Here is a 17,822-nt window from a genome sequence, read left to right on the forward strand (position 1 = left end):
GGAGAACAGGTATCAAAGGGAAAGCCTGACAGACAGCTGGTATATCAATATTTTTACTATATTGATTTGTGTATTAAGTACATGACACAACATAAACTTTATTCAGGAGCAGGCTTGAGGTGCAACAGAGTCTACCACTGTTCCTATTTCTCATGCAAGATGATTTCATTAGAAATAGTAGTGGAATCAGAATTCAGAAGTTGTAAAAGGGAAGTGGATGAATTTGAAAATTAAAAAAGAATAAACGGTATGGGAAAATGGTAGGGGAATGTGATAACTGAATAGGAAGCAAAAAATACAGATATTGGAAACATGAAACAAAGACAGAAAATGCTGGAAGCACTCAGAGGTTCAGTCTACATTTACGGGCAGAATAGATCAGTTAACATTTCAGATGCAGGCCTTTCAAGAACTGTAAAAGCTTATAGATAAACAAAGGAATGGAACAGAAGGAACACGGAAGAAAATGTTTTTAAAAAATACAACAGCAGTTGTATGACAAAATTGATTGCACCACTAAGGAACCAAATCCTAACTCCGCATGCAGGAATTGAAAAACTGTATACAGAAGCAAGACTAGATTCTTAGATTTGAATTGTCTAACATAAAGGTACCAAGTGGTAGTTAAAAGCACTTGGGTTTCAGTTTGTTTCTTTAATCAAATATGCAGATACTGGCTTACAAAATTTCAGAGGAAAATAAGTAAATAAGGATACTGGTATACCAATGCAATCTTCAAACACTGGTTCACCCTCACTCTTTCTCACTCTTAACCTAACCATAACAGATATGTCAAGTGTCAACCAGATCCTCCCCGTTGTGGCATTAGAGGACAACAGACTAACCTCACAAACCTTTTTGTAGCCACTCCAATTAGTAGAAGCAAGCTGCCCACCTGCCCAGCTATGTACAAAAGCACTGTAGGCAAGTGATGAACTGAACTAGTGCTTAGTCTTTCTTAAAATCACATCAAATACTTTTCAATTGAAATCAGGTCAAATTAATGGCTGAGAATCTTTAAATTGTCAATAATCCTATCCTTTACAAGTAAAGTAATCTTGAAAATTTGACATTTGAAAAATACCGCACCCTACTCTTCCACCTTCCCTGCACCCCCACTCTCCTTTTTGGACTCTAAACAGTGTATAATCAAATCATTATAATCAATTCCAGTCAGTAAGTGACAAAGTTCATGACAAGATAAAATATTGAGTTCAGGGATGAGTTTATGATTAGCTAAATGATTCAGTCAATGGTTGATAGAGGCAGAGGCAGCTATTGGTCAGGGGTTAATTTAACAAAGCTTAGAGTCCAGAAATCTAATCAACAACCTACCCCCTAACACTAAAGTTGCCCTTCAGTATTTTGTTACAGCTCAGCTAACTTGATTTATGCAAATTTGCACAAGTATTTTCAGTGGCTATTTCAAAGAATATCTAACACCTTGATACAAACTATAGGAAAAATAATAAATAAATAAATAAGGCAGAGAAAATGGAAATTATGTTATTGCTGTGAATTTCAATAACCTTGCACAGGCAGTAAATTATTAAGAACTGTTGATTCACAGATGATGCAAACACTGTAGGGCTTTGCTTTATGAATGACAAAAGCAATTAGGCAAACCTCAATGAAACTAAATCGGAAAGGACCACTGAGAAACAACACCAGTTCTCTCTGCAAAAGATCACATGGAAGCTTTGCCAACGTCTACATTTCAGTTTCTTTTGTGCTTCTTTTATTCAAGTAATGAATGGAAACAATATATCTTACAAAACATTTCTGTGGCAGTAGAAAACTAATAACCCATTTCAAAATAATTATTTTATGCAGAATAAAGTTCACCAATTTTCTCTGCATTTTGTTGTTCTGTAGTTTAAACATTTAATGTCATAGTATGCTGACTTAGCTCCTTGAGTTGGGAAGTAGGACTTAAGATATTGTAATTGAGTTTTCTTATTTCATAATTCATGCTGTACCTTTGTGATTATGAAAGTGCAGCCACATGGTTGAAATATATTTTATATAAAGTAATTGGTCACTGCACCCTGTTTAATGGTGTACATTTTAATCAAGTTGGAATTTATACTGGTGCTGATTTGTGACTGGGTTGATCTTAAAGCTATATATAGGTCACTGGTCCAAATTATATCACCAGCTGTATCAATCTGTATCTGCAAAAGTAGAGTTTTGCACATGCATAAAACTCTACTTCAAGATACCCAAATGGCATTTAAAGTTTTAATCTTGGCAAAGAGGTAGTGAATTAAGGAGCTCTCTGCTAACATTAAAAGGGTATAAATTGAAGTGTACCTGTTTCCATGTAATCTAATTCACCCTTCAGAATTCAACTTTAAAACTGAATTCAAATTACCATTTGAACTGTGCGTTATTGTTCCAGGCCACTGCCCTATTAGATAATAACATAACCACTAGATGACCTTACCCCAAATCTGCACATTCATATCCCCTGAAACATTCAAACACATGTTGATACACATGTTTATCAATAGGCTCAGGCACTCTAACTTTCAAAGTACATTATTTCCTCTTCGGTATGTTTAGTATAAATGTTAATTATAAAATGTTAATTTCCAAGATTTCATCACTTTGTACAAAATTACTGACAGGACAGAATGATAATTACTATTGTAATCAGCTCTTTTAATGATAATGTTATCATTTTTGAAATTCTTTAATGGGATATGAGCATCACTTCCAGCATTTATTGCCCATCCTTACAGTCCCTTGAGAAGTTGGCAGTGCATTGTCTTTTTGAACAGCTGCAGTCCATGTGGTGTGGGTACACCCATAGTGTTGTTTGGAAGGAGTTCCTGGATACTGACCCAACCACAGTGAAGGAACAGTAGAAGACTTCCAAGTCAGGATGGTGTGTGGCATAGAGGGGAGCTTGCAGATGGTGGTGGTCCCTGTTGCCATTGTCCTTCTAGATGGTAGAGGTCACGGGCTTGGAAGGTACTGCCAAAGGAGTCTTGGTGAGTTGCTGCAGTGCATCTTGTAGATGGTACACACTGTTGGCATTGCGCATCTGAGGTGGAGAAGTTTAAGGTGTTGGATGTGGTGCCAATTAAGTGGGCTGCTTTGTCCTGGATGATGTGGAACTTCTTGATTGTTGTTGGAGCTCCACTCGTCCAGGGAAGCAGAGAGTATTCTATCACACTCTTGACTTCTGCCTTGTAGAAGGTGGACAGGCTTTGGGGAGTCAGGAGGTGAGTTACTAGTGACAGAATTCCTAACCTTTGATCTATCCTTGTAGTCATAGTATTTATATGGCTAGTCTAGGTCAGATTCTGGTCAATGGAAACCCCAGGATAGGATATTGATAATGGGAGATTCAGTGATGGTAATGCCATTGAATGTCAAGGGAAAATAGTTGGATCCTCTCTGGTTGGAGATGGTCACTGCTTGGCATCAGTGAGGCATGAATGTTATTTGCCACTAATCAGCCCAAGCCCAAATGTTGTCCAGGTCTTGTTCCATTTGAACATGGACTGCTTCAGTATATGAGGAGTCACAAAAGTTGCTGAACATTGTGCAATCATCAATGACCATCTGAGCTTCTGACCTTATGATGGAGAAAAGGTCAACAATGGTACAGTTGAAGATGGTTGGACCTAGGACACCATCCTGAGGAACTGCTGCAATAATGTCTTAGGGCTGAGGTGATTAACCTGCAACAACTGCAACAATCTTCCTTTCTGCTAGGTATGACTCCTAATGGTGGAGAGTTTTCCCCCTTAACTGGTGCCAGTTTTGCCAGGGCTCCTTGATGCCATAGTCGGTCAAGTGCTGTATCAATGGCAAAGGCAGTCACTCTCACCTCACCTGTGAAGTTCAGCTCTTTTGTATGTGTTTGAACCAAGGCTGTAATAAGATCAGGAGCTGAGTGGCCCTGGCGGAACCCAAACTGAGCATCAATGAGCAGGTTATTGCTAAGCAAGTGCCACTGGCACAGTCAACAACATCTTCTATCACTTCCCTGATAATTGAGAGTAGGCTGATGGAGCAGTAATTGGTCTGGTTGGATTTAACCTGATTTTTGTCACAGGACATACCTGGGCAATTTTCCACATTGCCAGGTAGATGTTAGTGTTGTAGCTGTACTGGAGCAGCTTGACAAGGGGTGCAGCTAGTACTGGAATGCATGTCTTCAGTACTATTACCAGAATGCTGTTAGGGCCCATAGCCTTTGCAGTATCCAGTGCCTTCAGCCATTTCTTGATATCACGTGGAGTGAATTGAATTGGCTGAAGACTGGCATCTGTGATGCTGGGGACTCCTGGAGAAGGCCAAGTTGGATCATCCACTTGGCATTCCTGACTGAAGATGACTGTAAATGCTTCAGCCTTGTATTTTGCGCTGATGTGCTGGGCTACCAATAATTGAGGATGGGGATATTTGTGGAGCCTCCATCTCTTCCAGTTATTTAATTGCCCACCACCATTCACACCTGGATGTTGCAAGACTACAGAGCTTTAGTCTGATCCCTTCGCTATGGAATTGCTCAACTCTGAGTTCTGTCTATCGCATGCTCCTTCCATTGTTTGGCATGCAAGTGGTCCTATGTTGTAGCTTTATCAAGTTGACATCTCATTTTTAGGTGTGCTTGGTGCTGCTCCTGGCATTCCCTACTGCGTTCTTTGTTGAACCAGGGTTGATCTCACAGCTTTGATAGAGTGGGGGATATGCCGGGCCATGAGGTTATAGGTTGCATTTGAATACAATTCTGCAATTGCTGATGGCCTATGCTGCCTCATGGACACCCAGTTTTGAGTTGCTAGATCTGTTCAAAATCTATCACATTTAGCACAGTGGTAGTGCCACACAACATGATGGAGGGTAACCTCAATGTGAAGTTTGGGAGTTTGCCTCCACAAGGATTATGCGTTGATCACTCCTACCAATACTGTCATGGGCAGGTGCATCTGAGGCAGGTGGATTGATGAGGACGAGGTCAAATAGGGTTTTCTCTCTTGTTGGTTCATTAATGCTACACAAAAAAATGAGCTTCCCCAATTGTTCAATTAGTAAATTTATTATCCTGTGTTGTACTGAGCTATGGACACCAGGAGAGGTCTGAAGTTGTGCTAAGCTGGCTGATCTACAAATAGTTTTAGGGCATTGGACAGATCGGGAGGGGGAAGTAAGCTATTGTTCCTGCCAATATTAGTGGTTTTTGCTGGGAAGGATGAAAAAATATATGTCAAATGAGGTGGCCAGATTAGGCTCAATTGAGGTGAACTCCCTCCCACCGCCTCCACCACCTCCCAAACAACTCCACAGTTGAATTCCAAACTAATATTCACTATCCACGTAGGTTCACTTAAAAAAAAAACAGACACAGGTGAGGTTCTGGAGATCAGTTGCATGAGAGTTAATACTTTCAACAGAATAAGGATAAATAAACTCTTCAATTCATCTGTACGTGGTTTTTAAGGCTAAAAAATAAGTATAGAAGGTTTATTATTGTGATATGCCAAAATTAATCCTTAATTCTCAATAATTCAACTCTTATGCCATACCATTTTAATATTTCCTACATCAACGGTTGCAACAAGAATATTCAGTTCAGTTTGGTAAACTAATTTATTTTAGCATGAAACTAAAGATAAAAACTGTTCCTATTTTCTACCTGAATGAATTTTTAAATTTGTACTTAAATGGCTATGAAGCGCTTTGGGGTCCTGGGGTCATGAAGGTGTTTCTTTGTTTCTAATTATTAGTTCCTGTGAGCCTCTCATATTCCCATTTTACCGTTTACTAAATTTGCAGCTCTATTGCACAGTTGCCTCCTTAAATTTGTACTTCTATAACCAAATAAACTACAGCAAAGTCTTATTTAAAATGGTTTTGCCAACTTCTTTAGTAAATATTTCCGATAGGTCAATACAATGTAGTTGAAAACAAGACTTCTAATTAACTAAAACACACCCTCAAAACATGAAAGAGCTTTATCCAGTAATGAGTAAAAATACTACTTACTGGTGGTACATTCGTAATACGTCATAAAGATAATCCTTTTCTGCATCATTGTCAATCAATACATCCACCTGGTAATTAGGGGAAAATACAATTCAAGGTTATTTTAGATAACATGTTTCTGCCAAAAGAGTAAACTAGCAATCAAAATAAACACAATAGTTGAATGTTTAATAAAACTGTTATATTAGCAGCTCTTTTCAATTAGTCAGCTGGATATTTTCTTCAGTGCTGCTGTAGATTATAAAGTATCAATAAAGGCACTTAATCAAAGTTGAATAGCTTAACAGATACAAGTTTACAATCTCCCACTAAAATGTAGATGAAACTCGATGACAGGTTGATACAGACCTGGATTTACCATTAATAAAATTAGAAAAGGATCGGATGAACATTTTGTTGATAAAATCTCTTGTACCTGATGATTACTAAGCTGTTCAATAAATACGTTCAGGAACCTCTTGGGCCATTCATTGATGTAGCACATCCCTCCACTCCAGAATTGGTGTAAAAACACTGACATGTAAAGTGATCAGTCGTTCTAAGCACATAATGTCAGCATCTAAGCAGTAGGTATTGAAAGCTCATAGGCAGATTGGTTTCTGTTGGTTACCTGCCACCCAAAGGAGCCAACTGCTAATAGTCACTATCCCCCATTAGCTGACAAGAGATTCTTTAAAGCCAGTGTCATTTTACAATACATTCTCACTTAATCACTGACAAACTGAGTAAATAATTTGCTTATTTACAAAATAAATTAAATTTTCCATATTGAATCTTATACACACAGACATATGTATATAGATATAGATATGTCTAAACATATGTTTACCAAGAACCATACATAACCATTTGAGTCACTTTATCAACATGCTTTCAGATGTCTTAGAGAATTGACTATCGCTAACTATTAGCTCCAGACAATTCCAGAAGTATAGCATATATTCAATATCATGTAAAAATATAGAAGTTTTGATTTTTTAGAATAACAGAAATCTTTTGTCCTTTGAGGGTTACTAAAAATGTTCAACATTCAAAGGATGCAGTACAACAAACTCCTGGCAACATGCTCACTAAAGACACACTATACATCCAATCTTGGAAACATATAGTGACAAAACTACTTCATTGCATCAGAACACTCATCATTACCAATACTTGTCATAGCTCTTGTACAAAAAGCACAGAACAGAACTCGACAATTAACAAATTGTTACATACTGCTGTCACCCTCTTTTGTGTTCCTCCATTGTTAAAGCTGCCATTGAGTGCTGTAGCTCCAAGCAATTGAACTGTTAGCAATTTAAAATCGCACTAAAAAACTCAATTAAAACAAACAAATCAGACTGATAGCTATCCTTTGTCATGTTCAATTGTAATGCTTTCTTGTTTTTCAATTTCCGTAGTGATTATCATCTTGAGCTCCATCTGCCTGCATCCTCCTAAATAACGGGCTCCTGTCTCAGCAGGTACTACACACTCATGATCATCATTTTCTTCTGGGCAGCTTTTTTTAAATATTCTTTCATGGGAGCTGGGCATCACTGTCAAGACCAACATTTGTTGCCTATCCCTAATTGCCAGTGAGATGAGTATCTTGCCACATTATTACAGAGGGCCAGTTAAGAGCCAACCACATTGCTGTGGTCTTAAGACACATGTAGGACAGACCGGGTAAGGATGGTAGATATCCTTCCCTGAAGGACATTAGTGAACCAGATGGGTTTTTACGACACTCAATGATAGTTGCATGATCATGTCATGACAGCGGACCATAGCCCGAATTACTTATGGACATATTGAATTTTTAAGTAAGTTATTTGTTATTAAGAAAAAGGGCATAAAAACCAAAAGCTGGTTAAGACTGTAAAGTAACCACTTGCTGGAAAATTCCTATGGAGATTACACTTTACCAACTGGACCAGAGAATGGAATGTAGCACCTCAAAAGGTGCCATGGCTTACTTCAGACAGACACACTTCAAAGGAAAAGATGCAATTCAAAAACTAAACTCTAATCTTCTGTGGTTACGGAGATAATGCTGGCTGATTACCATCTCAGCAGGAACCATCTCCTGAGAGTTATATCCCAGACTGTGGACATGATGTGAGTTGAAAAGAAAGCAGATCTGGGCAGAAAACATGTTTGTTTTTCCCTTCCAGAAATACACAAGGAAAGGGGTTAACTGCAATCCTCGTCTCTGTTTGGTAATTTTGGTGCTCCAGGTCTAGTGTGCTAGTGTGTGCTGTGAAGGTCACAGTTGAAGAACAGCAACTAGACATCCCTACGCTTGAAGGTAAAAAATAATCCCTCTCCGATTTCTGGAAGCAAGTCACAAGTCAACAAAGCCATAGTCAAAAAGGAAACAGGATGACTCTTTTCAGCTAACGTGCAGAACCAAGAATCTCCAGACAACTGCCAAAATCAACTCTACCGAAATCATCGAACTTAATGGCCGCAAAGTTTCACCATCTGCTCCTCATGGCCCAGCCAAAGACTGATTTGTTTATTGTTTTATTTCAGGACTCACTTCTCATTTCTAATCTGTGTCTATGTATTTTGTGTTTTTATTATTTTCTTTCTTGCATATTAGTAACTAATAAACTCACTCTTTCTTTAACTAAAGAAAGCCTGGTTAAATTGGCTCCTTTTAAAACACAAATACATTTAGACTGGCAAAAGGTATCCACAAGGGAAGGGATCCTTTTGAAATTAACCTTGTTGTCACCAACCAAACCTAGGGGTTTGAAAAAAAGAAAGGGAGCCAGTTCATTCCTCCTTACCCGGGAGCATAGCAAACTGGGGGAACCTCACTCAGGGACCGGTCATAACAAATACCATTACTGACACCAGCTTTATATTCCAGATTTATTAATTGAATTTAAATTCCACCCACTGTTGTGGAAGGATTTGAACCCGTGTTCCCAGAGCATTAACCTGGGTCTCTAGGTTACTAATCCAGTGGCATTAGCATGACATCACCATCTCCCTGCTAAACCACTATTAATATAATACAGTCAAAGAATATTTAAACATGTACTAATTAAATCATAAATCTGCACATTTCAAAATCTGCATCAATACATAAACACTGTGGTTCAGTTTCCACTTCTTTAACTGGAATCTTTTTTTTTAAATTAACCCGTGCTGTACTAGCATCAGAATAAAGAGGAAATGGCCACAAATCTAAATCACATCTTATCTTGCACCTAAATTCCTCCTGTAACTAAAATAATGTTGGGCTGAATCATGTTGAGGTGCCAGGGTTTCGTCTGCTGGTCGGAGAGCCAGCAAGAGACACGTGCTGCCTCTTTTAATGAAGGCCCACCAAACCTCAAGCCAATCAGGCAGTGGCGAGGTCAGCAGTGGGCCTCCTCTGGAATCAAGACCAGGGGGGAGGAAGTCTCACCTACTGAGAGCTGCCGGTCAATCAGAGGCCATCAGCTCTTGTGCTCAGCAGTGCCACTGGGGAGATTGTGGCTTCTGCTGGAAGGGCAGGCACTGGAGTCACAGAATCATGGGGCGAGCCAGGCTCCAGGTAAGCAATGTGTGGGAGGGGATGCAAGCAGGGAGGGGATGCATGCAGGGAGGGGACGCATGCAGAGTGAGGATTGTTGGGGGAGGGTGCAGTGGGGGTAGTTCTCAATGTCCAGTTTCTCAATAAGGCACTGAGTGGCTTTGAGCTTGGGACCTGCCTCCCATTGGGTTAATACCACTGGCAGGATGAAGCCCTTAACTGGTCATTAATTGGTTACTTAAGGGCCTCATTGGGTGGCGGGGCAAAAAGGTCAACCATGGGCTTTCCCGCCCAGAACTTAATTCTGGAGGGCGTGGGAAGGCAGCGGGGTTCTGGTACGCCACCATCCCACCTAATTACATGCCTTCCTGCATCCAAGCTCGCCACCAGTGAAAACAAATGATTCTGCTCATTATGTGGAGCCATGACAAAAATGTATTTTTTCTCCACGTACATGTTAAATTATATTCTTTATTGCTGGAAAAACATTGAGGGTAACTAACAACCATGTTCACAGACCCTTTCTTAAAATAAAACATATCTGTTAGCTTCAAGCAAGTTGGCTGTATCGAATCAATGAGGCTATAAGGGCATTAGAAATTACAAGTTGCCAACAGGGTGGAGCTTTAACTTTCAATGACAAGTATCCTATGGTCAAAGATTGACAAACTACTTAGAACAGAGGACGGAAATAGACTTTAACCTCAGTATGCCTTAAACAAAATCATGCTATGATACCTTGGCACGATCAAAGAATCAGACATTAGCTTGGAATTGTGGATTTTATTGACTGCTATATTGATAAGCTTTGTGAAATGTATGGGGTGACTGGCTGGCTGTGCTCCTGCTTTAAGGAAAGAACAAGGTCAGAGTTCTCCTATTAAAGGTTATACTAAACCATGTGTTGGTTGCCAAACAGTTTAGAGTCAACATTTGAGCCCCATAACTGCACCCTGGGGCTCAGTATTTTTCAGTGCCATCAGCATTAGGAGTATCTCACCTGGCTTTCAAATAGCAGGTGTCCTGCTGGAGAAGAAATGAATCTGTAATTTTAAGTCTTTGTTGAGAGTGAAAATTAGTTGTAATATATTACTAGTTGATCTTCTGTGGCATTGCAGACAGAGTTGAGATCAAGTCCAAAGTTCAGAGTAGACAGCAACAACAACCTGTGTTTATACAGCACCTTTAATGTGGTGAAATGAACCAAGATACTTCACAAGAACATTATCAAAAAAAGTTTGATACACAGCCACATAACAAGATATTAGGGGGAATGGCCAAAAGTTTGGTTAAAGAGACAGATTTTAAGGAGTGGTTTAAAGGAGGAAAGAGAGGTAGATGCTTAGGTAGAGAATTCCTGACCTTAGGGCCTTGGCAGTTGAAAGAACAGCCGCCAAATGTGCAGCCTTTAAGATCAAGGATTCTCAAATGGCTAAGATTAAGTGCAGTTATCTCAGAGTGCTTTGGGCGAGAGGTGATTACAGAGATAGGGAAAGGCAAGGCCATGGAGGGATTAAAAAACAAGGATGAGAATTCTAAAAGCGAGGTATTAATGAACTGGGAGCAAATGTAGGTTAGCAAGCACAGCAATGATGGATGAACAGGAATTGGTGTGAGTTAGAATACAGGCAGTGTTTTGGATGGTCCTAAGTTGATGAAGGTAGAAAGTAAGAGGCTAACTAAGAGTACATTGAAATTGCCAAATCCAGAGGTGAGGGTAGATGAGTTGAAGCAAGGGCAGAGTTTTGAGATGTTACAGAGATGGAAATAGGTAGTCTGAGTAGTAATGACGATATGTGGTCAAAACTTCATCTTGAGGTCAAATATCACACCAAGGTTGCAAACTGTCTGGTTCAGCCTCAGGAGTTGCCAGGGAGAGGGATCACATCTGTGGCTAGTAAGCAGAGTTTGGTTTGATCTTTCCAATATTTAGTTATAGGGAATTTCTGCTCATTCAGCTGGTGTCAGGCAAGAAACTTGACAAGTTAGATAGTGGAGAGTCAAGCGATGTGGTGATGAGGTAAGGCTGGGTGTTGTCAGCGTACAAGTGGAAACTAGTGGTGCTTTTTCGGATGATGTCACCAAGTCACAGCCTGCAGATAAGGAATTGGAGGTGGCCAAGGATAAATACATCCTTTGAGGGACTACTCCATCTCGAACAACCCTTTCTTCTCCAAAGGCCTTAAAAATGTTGTAGCTCCAAAATCTGGGTAACTGTGAAGGGGTAGGAAGAGAAGCCATTGCAGGTAATTCTTTGGCTATGACTGGATATATAAGAATGGAACTAGTCAAATTTAGTCCCACTCAGGTGGATGATAGTGGCAACATGTTGGGAGGAGGATGGTGTGGTTAACTATGTCAAGGGTGTTGTAATATGCCTTTAGGTATAGGAGCATTACATCACTAAGAAGGAAGTGTGCCATGCGATCCAGTTATAGATCCACTTTTGCTTAGAGCAGAGCACACACATAGTTCTGCTGATGAGTTTTCAAGCTTTATACCCATGTATATCCGCTCTCAAGTCTTAATAAATAAACCCTCATGTTTACCCAATCCCTTATGAGCAATTGGTGCCTTTATTTCATATAAAAACATGACAAAGGGCTGCAGACAGATCGAGAAGAACCAGGAAGGATATTGTGTCCCTTTGTCACAGTTACATAGGATGTCATTTGTGACTTTGATGAGAGCCATTTCAGACCTACTGCAAGGTGAACCCTGTTGGGAGAGATTCAAACACTCTTGCAGTGAAGATGGGCACAGATTTTGGAGCTACAACATTTTTAAGGCCTTTGGAGAAGAAAGGGTTGTTCGAGATGGAGTAGTAGTTTCAAAAACAGAACATTGTTTTTTTGAGGAGAGGGATGATTATGGGCCATTTGATGGAGAGGAGGACAGGACTTGAGAAGAGAAAACTATGGAACAATATCAGCTAACGACAGAGTTAGGAAGAGAAGTTAGGTGGTCAGCAGTTTTGTAAGATTAGGGTCGAGGGAACAGGAGGTAGATCTCATGGACAAAATGAGCTCAGAGATGGTATAAGTGGAGATAGGAGAGAAACCAGACAGAGTTATGAGTTCAGGGCTAGGGCACGAGATAATCTTGAAGGAAGTTTGCCTGGTGGGCTAGTGAAAGGGAAGGAAGCAGTAAAGGTTAGCTGAGAGGAGTTAATTGAACTGCAGTGAGTAAGCATAATTCAGTCCCCATCTTAAATTTATAGGCCTCATCATTAACCCTCAAAACAGGCAGGAGAGGGTAACCACTTCTATGTTCATGGCACTGGATAGGCATCAAAATGTCACATTATGGAAAAGTGGGCTGCTTAATATAGTTAAGATTAGGCTAATACAGTGCAATTATTTGCCCAAATTGAAATTAAGTGGTGCTGCACAGGTTTTCTGGAGGTCAGGAAGCTCAGCATTGAAATGGAGACAGCAGCTGCTGACCCTCCAGGGTAAGTAGCTTTTTCAGTACTCCAGGTGGGTCAGTAGGAGCCCTCTCCACAGCAGCCTCTCCTCCAACCCTTCCCAGTGGAGCCTTTCCCTGTCAGCCAACTGGTCTTGGGACTCCTTCTTCATCACCACAGCATTCCCCCTCACCACCCAGAGCCTTTCCAATTGTGGACCTTCTACCCCAGCCTCCCTAGCCATTGTCTATTTGATTAACTGCCAGAAAGGAGTTGGATCCACAAGATGTAAATGTAGTCTTGTCATTAGGACCCACAGTGCCTTTGCATCCTCAATCTTGCTGGTTCTTCGGCCAGGCATTCACCCTCCTGGTAAATATCAATATCATATTTTCTGTCTTTATTTTTATGTGTCCATTACTCCTACCGCTTCTCTTAGGCTGTCCCTCAAGGTTGAGGATGATTTGCTTCCACACTAAAAATGAGTTCTTAAATGACTGAAGAGTCCAATACGTGACCGACAGTCTCTGTCACAGGTATGGCAGACGGTGACAGGGGGAACAGGTGGGTCAGGTGCCCGGATTGCCATGCGTTCCTTTCCCTGTTGACGCTCGACTTCAGCTAACCTTTGGCGATGAGTGTTGAGGTGTTCAGCTCCTTCCCGGATGTTTTCCCTCCACTTCAGACGGTCTTATGCCAAGGATTCCCAGATGTCAGTGGGGTATGTTGCACTTTTTCCAAGGAGGCTTTGAGGGTGTCCTTGAAGCATTTCCTCTGCCCTTGTGAGGCTCGCTTGCCATGTTGAAGCTCCAAGTAGAGCGCTTGTTTCAGAAGCCTCGTGTCAGGCATACAGATGATGTGGCCCACCTAGCGGAGCTGATCGAGCATGCTCAATGCTTAGATGCTGCGGGTGTTGGCCTCAGTGAGAACACCGACGTTGGTTGCTTAACCTGCCAATGAATTTGCAGTATCTTGCAGAGCCAGCAGCACTGGTAGTACTTCTAAAGAGTTTTGAGGTGACTGCTGTACATGGTCCATGTCTCTGAACCATATAGGAGGGCGGGTATCACTACTGCTCAGTAGACCATGAGCTTGGTGCCAGGTTTGAGGTCCTGGTCCTCAAACACACTCTTCCTCAGGTGGCCGAAGGCTGTGCTAGCACACTGAAGGCAGTGTTGCACCTAGTTATCGATGTCTGCCCTTGTTGACAGTCGGCTCCCAAGGTATGAAAAGTGGTCCACGTTGTCCAAGGCCTCGCGTGGATTTTGATAACCGGGTGGCAGTGCATGTGGAGGGGGCAGGTTTGTAAAGATGTTTAGCGTCTCGTACGCCTCGGTGAAGGTGTGACGATGGCTTGGAGCTCAACCTCAGTGTGTGCGGACCCAATCATCGTCTGCTAACTGTAGTTCAATTACAGAGGATGGGATGACCTTGGATCTGGTTTGCAGGTGGCGGAGGTTGAACAAGTTCCCGCTTGTTCTGTAGTTTAGCTCCACTCCCAGTGGGGAGCTTGCTGAGGGAGAGATGGAGCATTGTGGCAAGGAAGGTCTAGGAGAGCATTAGTGCGATGACACAGTCTTGCTTGACCCCAGTCCAAACATGAATTAGATCTATGGTGGATCCGTTGGTCAGGATCACAGTTTGCATGTCATCGTGCAGTAAGCAGATGATAGTGACAAACTTTTGGAGGCAGCCAAAATGGATGAGGATGCTCCATAACTCTTCACGGTTGATTGTGTCGAAGGCTTTTGTGAGGTCAAAGGCAGCCATGTACAAGGGTTGGTGCTGTTCCCTGCACTTTTCTTGCAGCTGCCATGCAGAGAAGATCATGTCTTAGTGGGTGGAGCCACACTCTGACTCTGGGAGGAACTCTTCAGCCGCAGGGTGAAGGGTTCTTGTGATAACCTTCCCTGTGGCCTGCAGCAGGGAGATTCCTCTATAGTTACCGCAGTCGGACTTGTGGCCTTTCTTGAAGATGGTCATGATTATGCCGTCTGAGATCTCCTGGGATACTCCTCCTTCCATATAAGGGAGATGAGGCCACGTACTCGCACCAATAGTGCTTCTCAACTGTGCTTTAGTGCTTCGGCAGGGATTCCATCTATTCCTGATACCTTGTTGCTCTTTAGCTGTTGAATGGCCTATCCTACCTTCTGCCGGATTGGGGTTGTGCGGAGACAGTAGCATGCTGCAGGATGGAGTCGAGGATACACACGTTGAAGACAAAGACTCTGTTAAGATCATCTTCCAAGTGCTCCTTCCAGCAGGCCTGACTGCCTCTGTCCTTGATGAGCACCTCTTCATTCTTGGTCAGCAGTAGAATGGGACCTTGAGTCCTAGTGGTCTTGACTGCGCTAAAGGAACCTCGTACGTCATGGCTGTTGGCTAACTGTGCTTTCTCCACCCACCATCTGTTGTTTAGTCATGGGTGTTTTGCTGGACCTCAGTCTTCAGCCGTCTGCAGAGCTGCTTGCTTGCTCTCAAGTTGGGTTGGTGTTTCAGGTTCAGAAATGCCTTGCACTTGTGGCTCATCAGCTCCTTGATCTCCTGGTTGCCCTCATCAAACCAGCCTTGGTGTTTCCTGATTGAGTGACCAAGTCTCAGGAGCAGGGTATTGTTGGGTTTTGGATTTCCCTACCCTCTCTCTGCCGATTACATCTCCACAGAGATCTGTGTCCTTCCCAAATCTGGCTTTGAAACAACCAAGGAGGATCAGCTTATTGCTGGTTGGGACTCAGGCCAAAGATTGTTTGAGGCTGGAGTAAAGTTCCTCTTTGGAATTGTCTGTAGCATCCAGTGTTATGGCGTACACATTAAGGGCTGTAGCGCATTGGTTCTGGGCTAGGGTGAGCCAAAGGGTGCTGAGGCCCTCGTTTATCCTACATGGGGTGTCTTTGAGACTGCCAGCTAGTTTGTTTTTAATGGCGAAGCCAACCCTGTGGAGGCGTTGAACTTCTACAGGTTTACTTTCCAGGAGACGGTGTAACTGCCACCTTGTTCCTTGTGCTGGTCTTCCCCTGCCCACCAGGTCTCACATAGGGTGAAGATGTCAATGTCAAAACATCTGAGTTCCCAAGCAATGATAGCAGTACGCGATTCTGGCCTGTCGCTGTTGAGGTTGTCCAGGAGGGTCCTTAGGTTTCAGGTCCCAAACTTCATTTTAAGGGGGTGCAAGGTGCCTGTGCATGAGTTATTTTAACAAGGGGTGGCTGTTGCACACCAGGGCTTCACAGAGAAAGGCCTTGGTCTAGTGGTAAGGGGGTTCTGAGCAACTGGAGACCAGGCTCCGCTGTGTGGGCCTAGGACATACAGATATGGATACTCCTCCTGCCCTCTATTTTCCTTCCCCACAGGATCTCTCCTGCTGGGATTCATAAAGAGTGGTGGCAACCTCGCAATCTCATTGTTAGCCCATACTGCGCCGTTCTGGGCTGTAACCACCAGGTGGTAATTCCTGCCTCTGGGTCCTCACCTGCTCTTGTGGGTGGTGATTGCTGCATCCATTACAAACTTGTATCCACATTGGTAATAGAAATAGCCTATATAAACTTGTCATATTAGAATACACTCTTCCAGTGGTCATACACACACTAGTGAAAACAGTTAATTACAAAGTGGCCAATTCACATAGGCAGTTTTTATAAATGTAAACATAGAAACTTACAATGGAAGTAGTATGTACTAGAAGATCCCCCATGCTTTGCACATGGAAAACCAGGACACGTATTTTAAAACATGAAAACTGATTAATTAATTGCTAAGTCCCTAGGCAAACTGTTCCAGTACAACATTGGCATCTACCTGGCAATGTGGAACATTGCCCAAGTAGGTCTTGAACACAAAAAGCAGACAAATCCAACCCAGCCAATTACCATCCAATCAGTCTACCCTCGATAATCAGCAAAGTAATGAAGGGGTCATCAACACTCCTTTTAAGTGGCATTTGCTTAGCAATAACCTGCTCACTGATGCCCAGTTTGGATTCTGCCAGGGCCACTCAGCTCCTGACCTCATTATAGCCTTGGTTCAAACATGACAAAAGAGCTGAATGCCTGAAGTAAGAGTGATTGCCCTTGACATCAAGGCCACATTTGGCTGCGTGTGGCATCAAGGAGCCCTAGCAAAACTGGGGTCAATGGGAATTGCTCCAGGACATCACTGCAGGAGTTCCTCAGGGTAGTGTCCTCAGCCCAGCCATCTTCAACTTCTTCATTGATGACCTTCCTTCCATCACAAGGTCAGAAGTGGGGATGTTTATTGATGATTGCACAATGTTCAGCACCATTCATGACTGCTCAGGTAGTAAAGCAGTCCATGTCCAAATGCAGCAAGACCTGGACAATGTCCAAGCTTGAGCTGACAAATGGAAAGTAACATTCGCGCCGCACAAGTGCTAGGCAATGACCTTCTCCAACAAGAGAGAATCTAACCATCGGCCCTTAACGTTCAATGGCATTACTATCAACATCCTGGGGTTTACCTTGACCAGAAATTGAACTGGACTAGCCATATAAATACTGTGGCTACAAGAGCAGGTCAGAGACTAGGAATCCTGTGACAAGTGTCCTTACATTCCAGGTCCCGAGATGCATTTTAAGGGGTGGAAGTTGCCTGTGCATGAGTTACTTTACAGTGGGGTGGCCGTTGTACATCAGCTACCACAGTGGCTTCATGGAGAAAGACCTTGGTCCTGTGGCAAGGGGGTCCAAGGCAAATGGAGACCAGACTCTGCTCTGACTCCCCAAAGACTGTCCACCAACTACAAGGTACAAGTCGGGAGTGTGATGGAATACTCCCTACTTGCCTGGATGAATGCAGCTCCCACAACACTCAAGAAGCTTGACATCGTCCAGAGCAAAGCAACCCGCTTGATTGACACCATATCCACAAACGTTCACT

At 42.4% G+C, this 17,822-nt stretch overlaps 1 protein-coding gene across 1 annotated transcript in view; it reads right to left on the bottom strand.

Moving 5' to 3' along the window:
* ush1c (Usher syndrome 1C) overlaps nucleotides 1-17,822 on the bottom strand; it is a 277,466-nt gene that overhangs the window by 230,224 nt on the left and 29,420 nt on the right. The window contains exon 2 of the mRNA XM_041198034.1: nucleotides 6,004-6,071. Within this exon, the coding sequence (XP_041053968.1) occupies nucleotides 6,004-6,071 (68 nt within the window). The remainder of the gene's footprint in view (nucleotides 1-6,003; nucleotides 6,072-17,822) is intronic.

The sequence above is a fragment of the Carcharodon carcharias genome, chromosome 10 (assembly GCF_017639515.1).
Source record: "Carcharodon carcharias isolate sCarCar2 chromosome 10, sCarCar2.pri, whole genome shotgun sequence".
Classification (NCBI taxonomy): Eukaryota; Metazoa; Chordata; class Chondrichthyes; order Lamniformes; family Lamnidae; genus Carcharodon; species Carcharodon carcharias.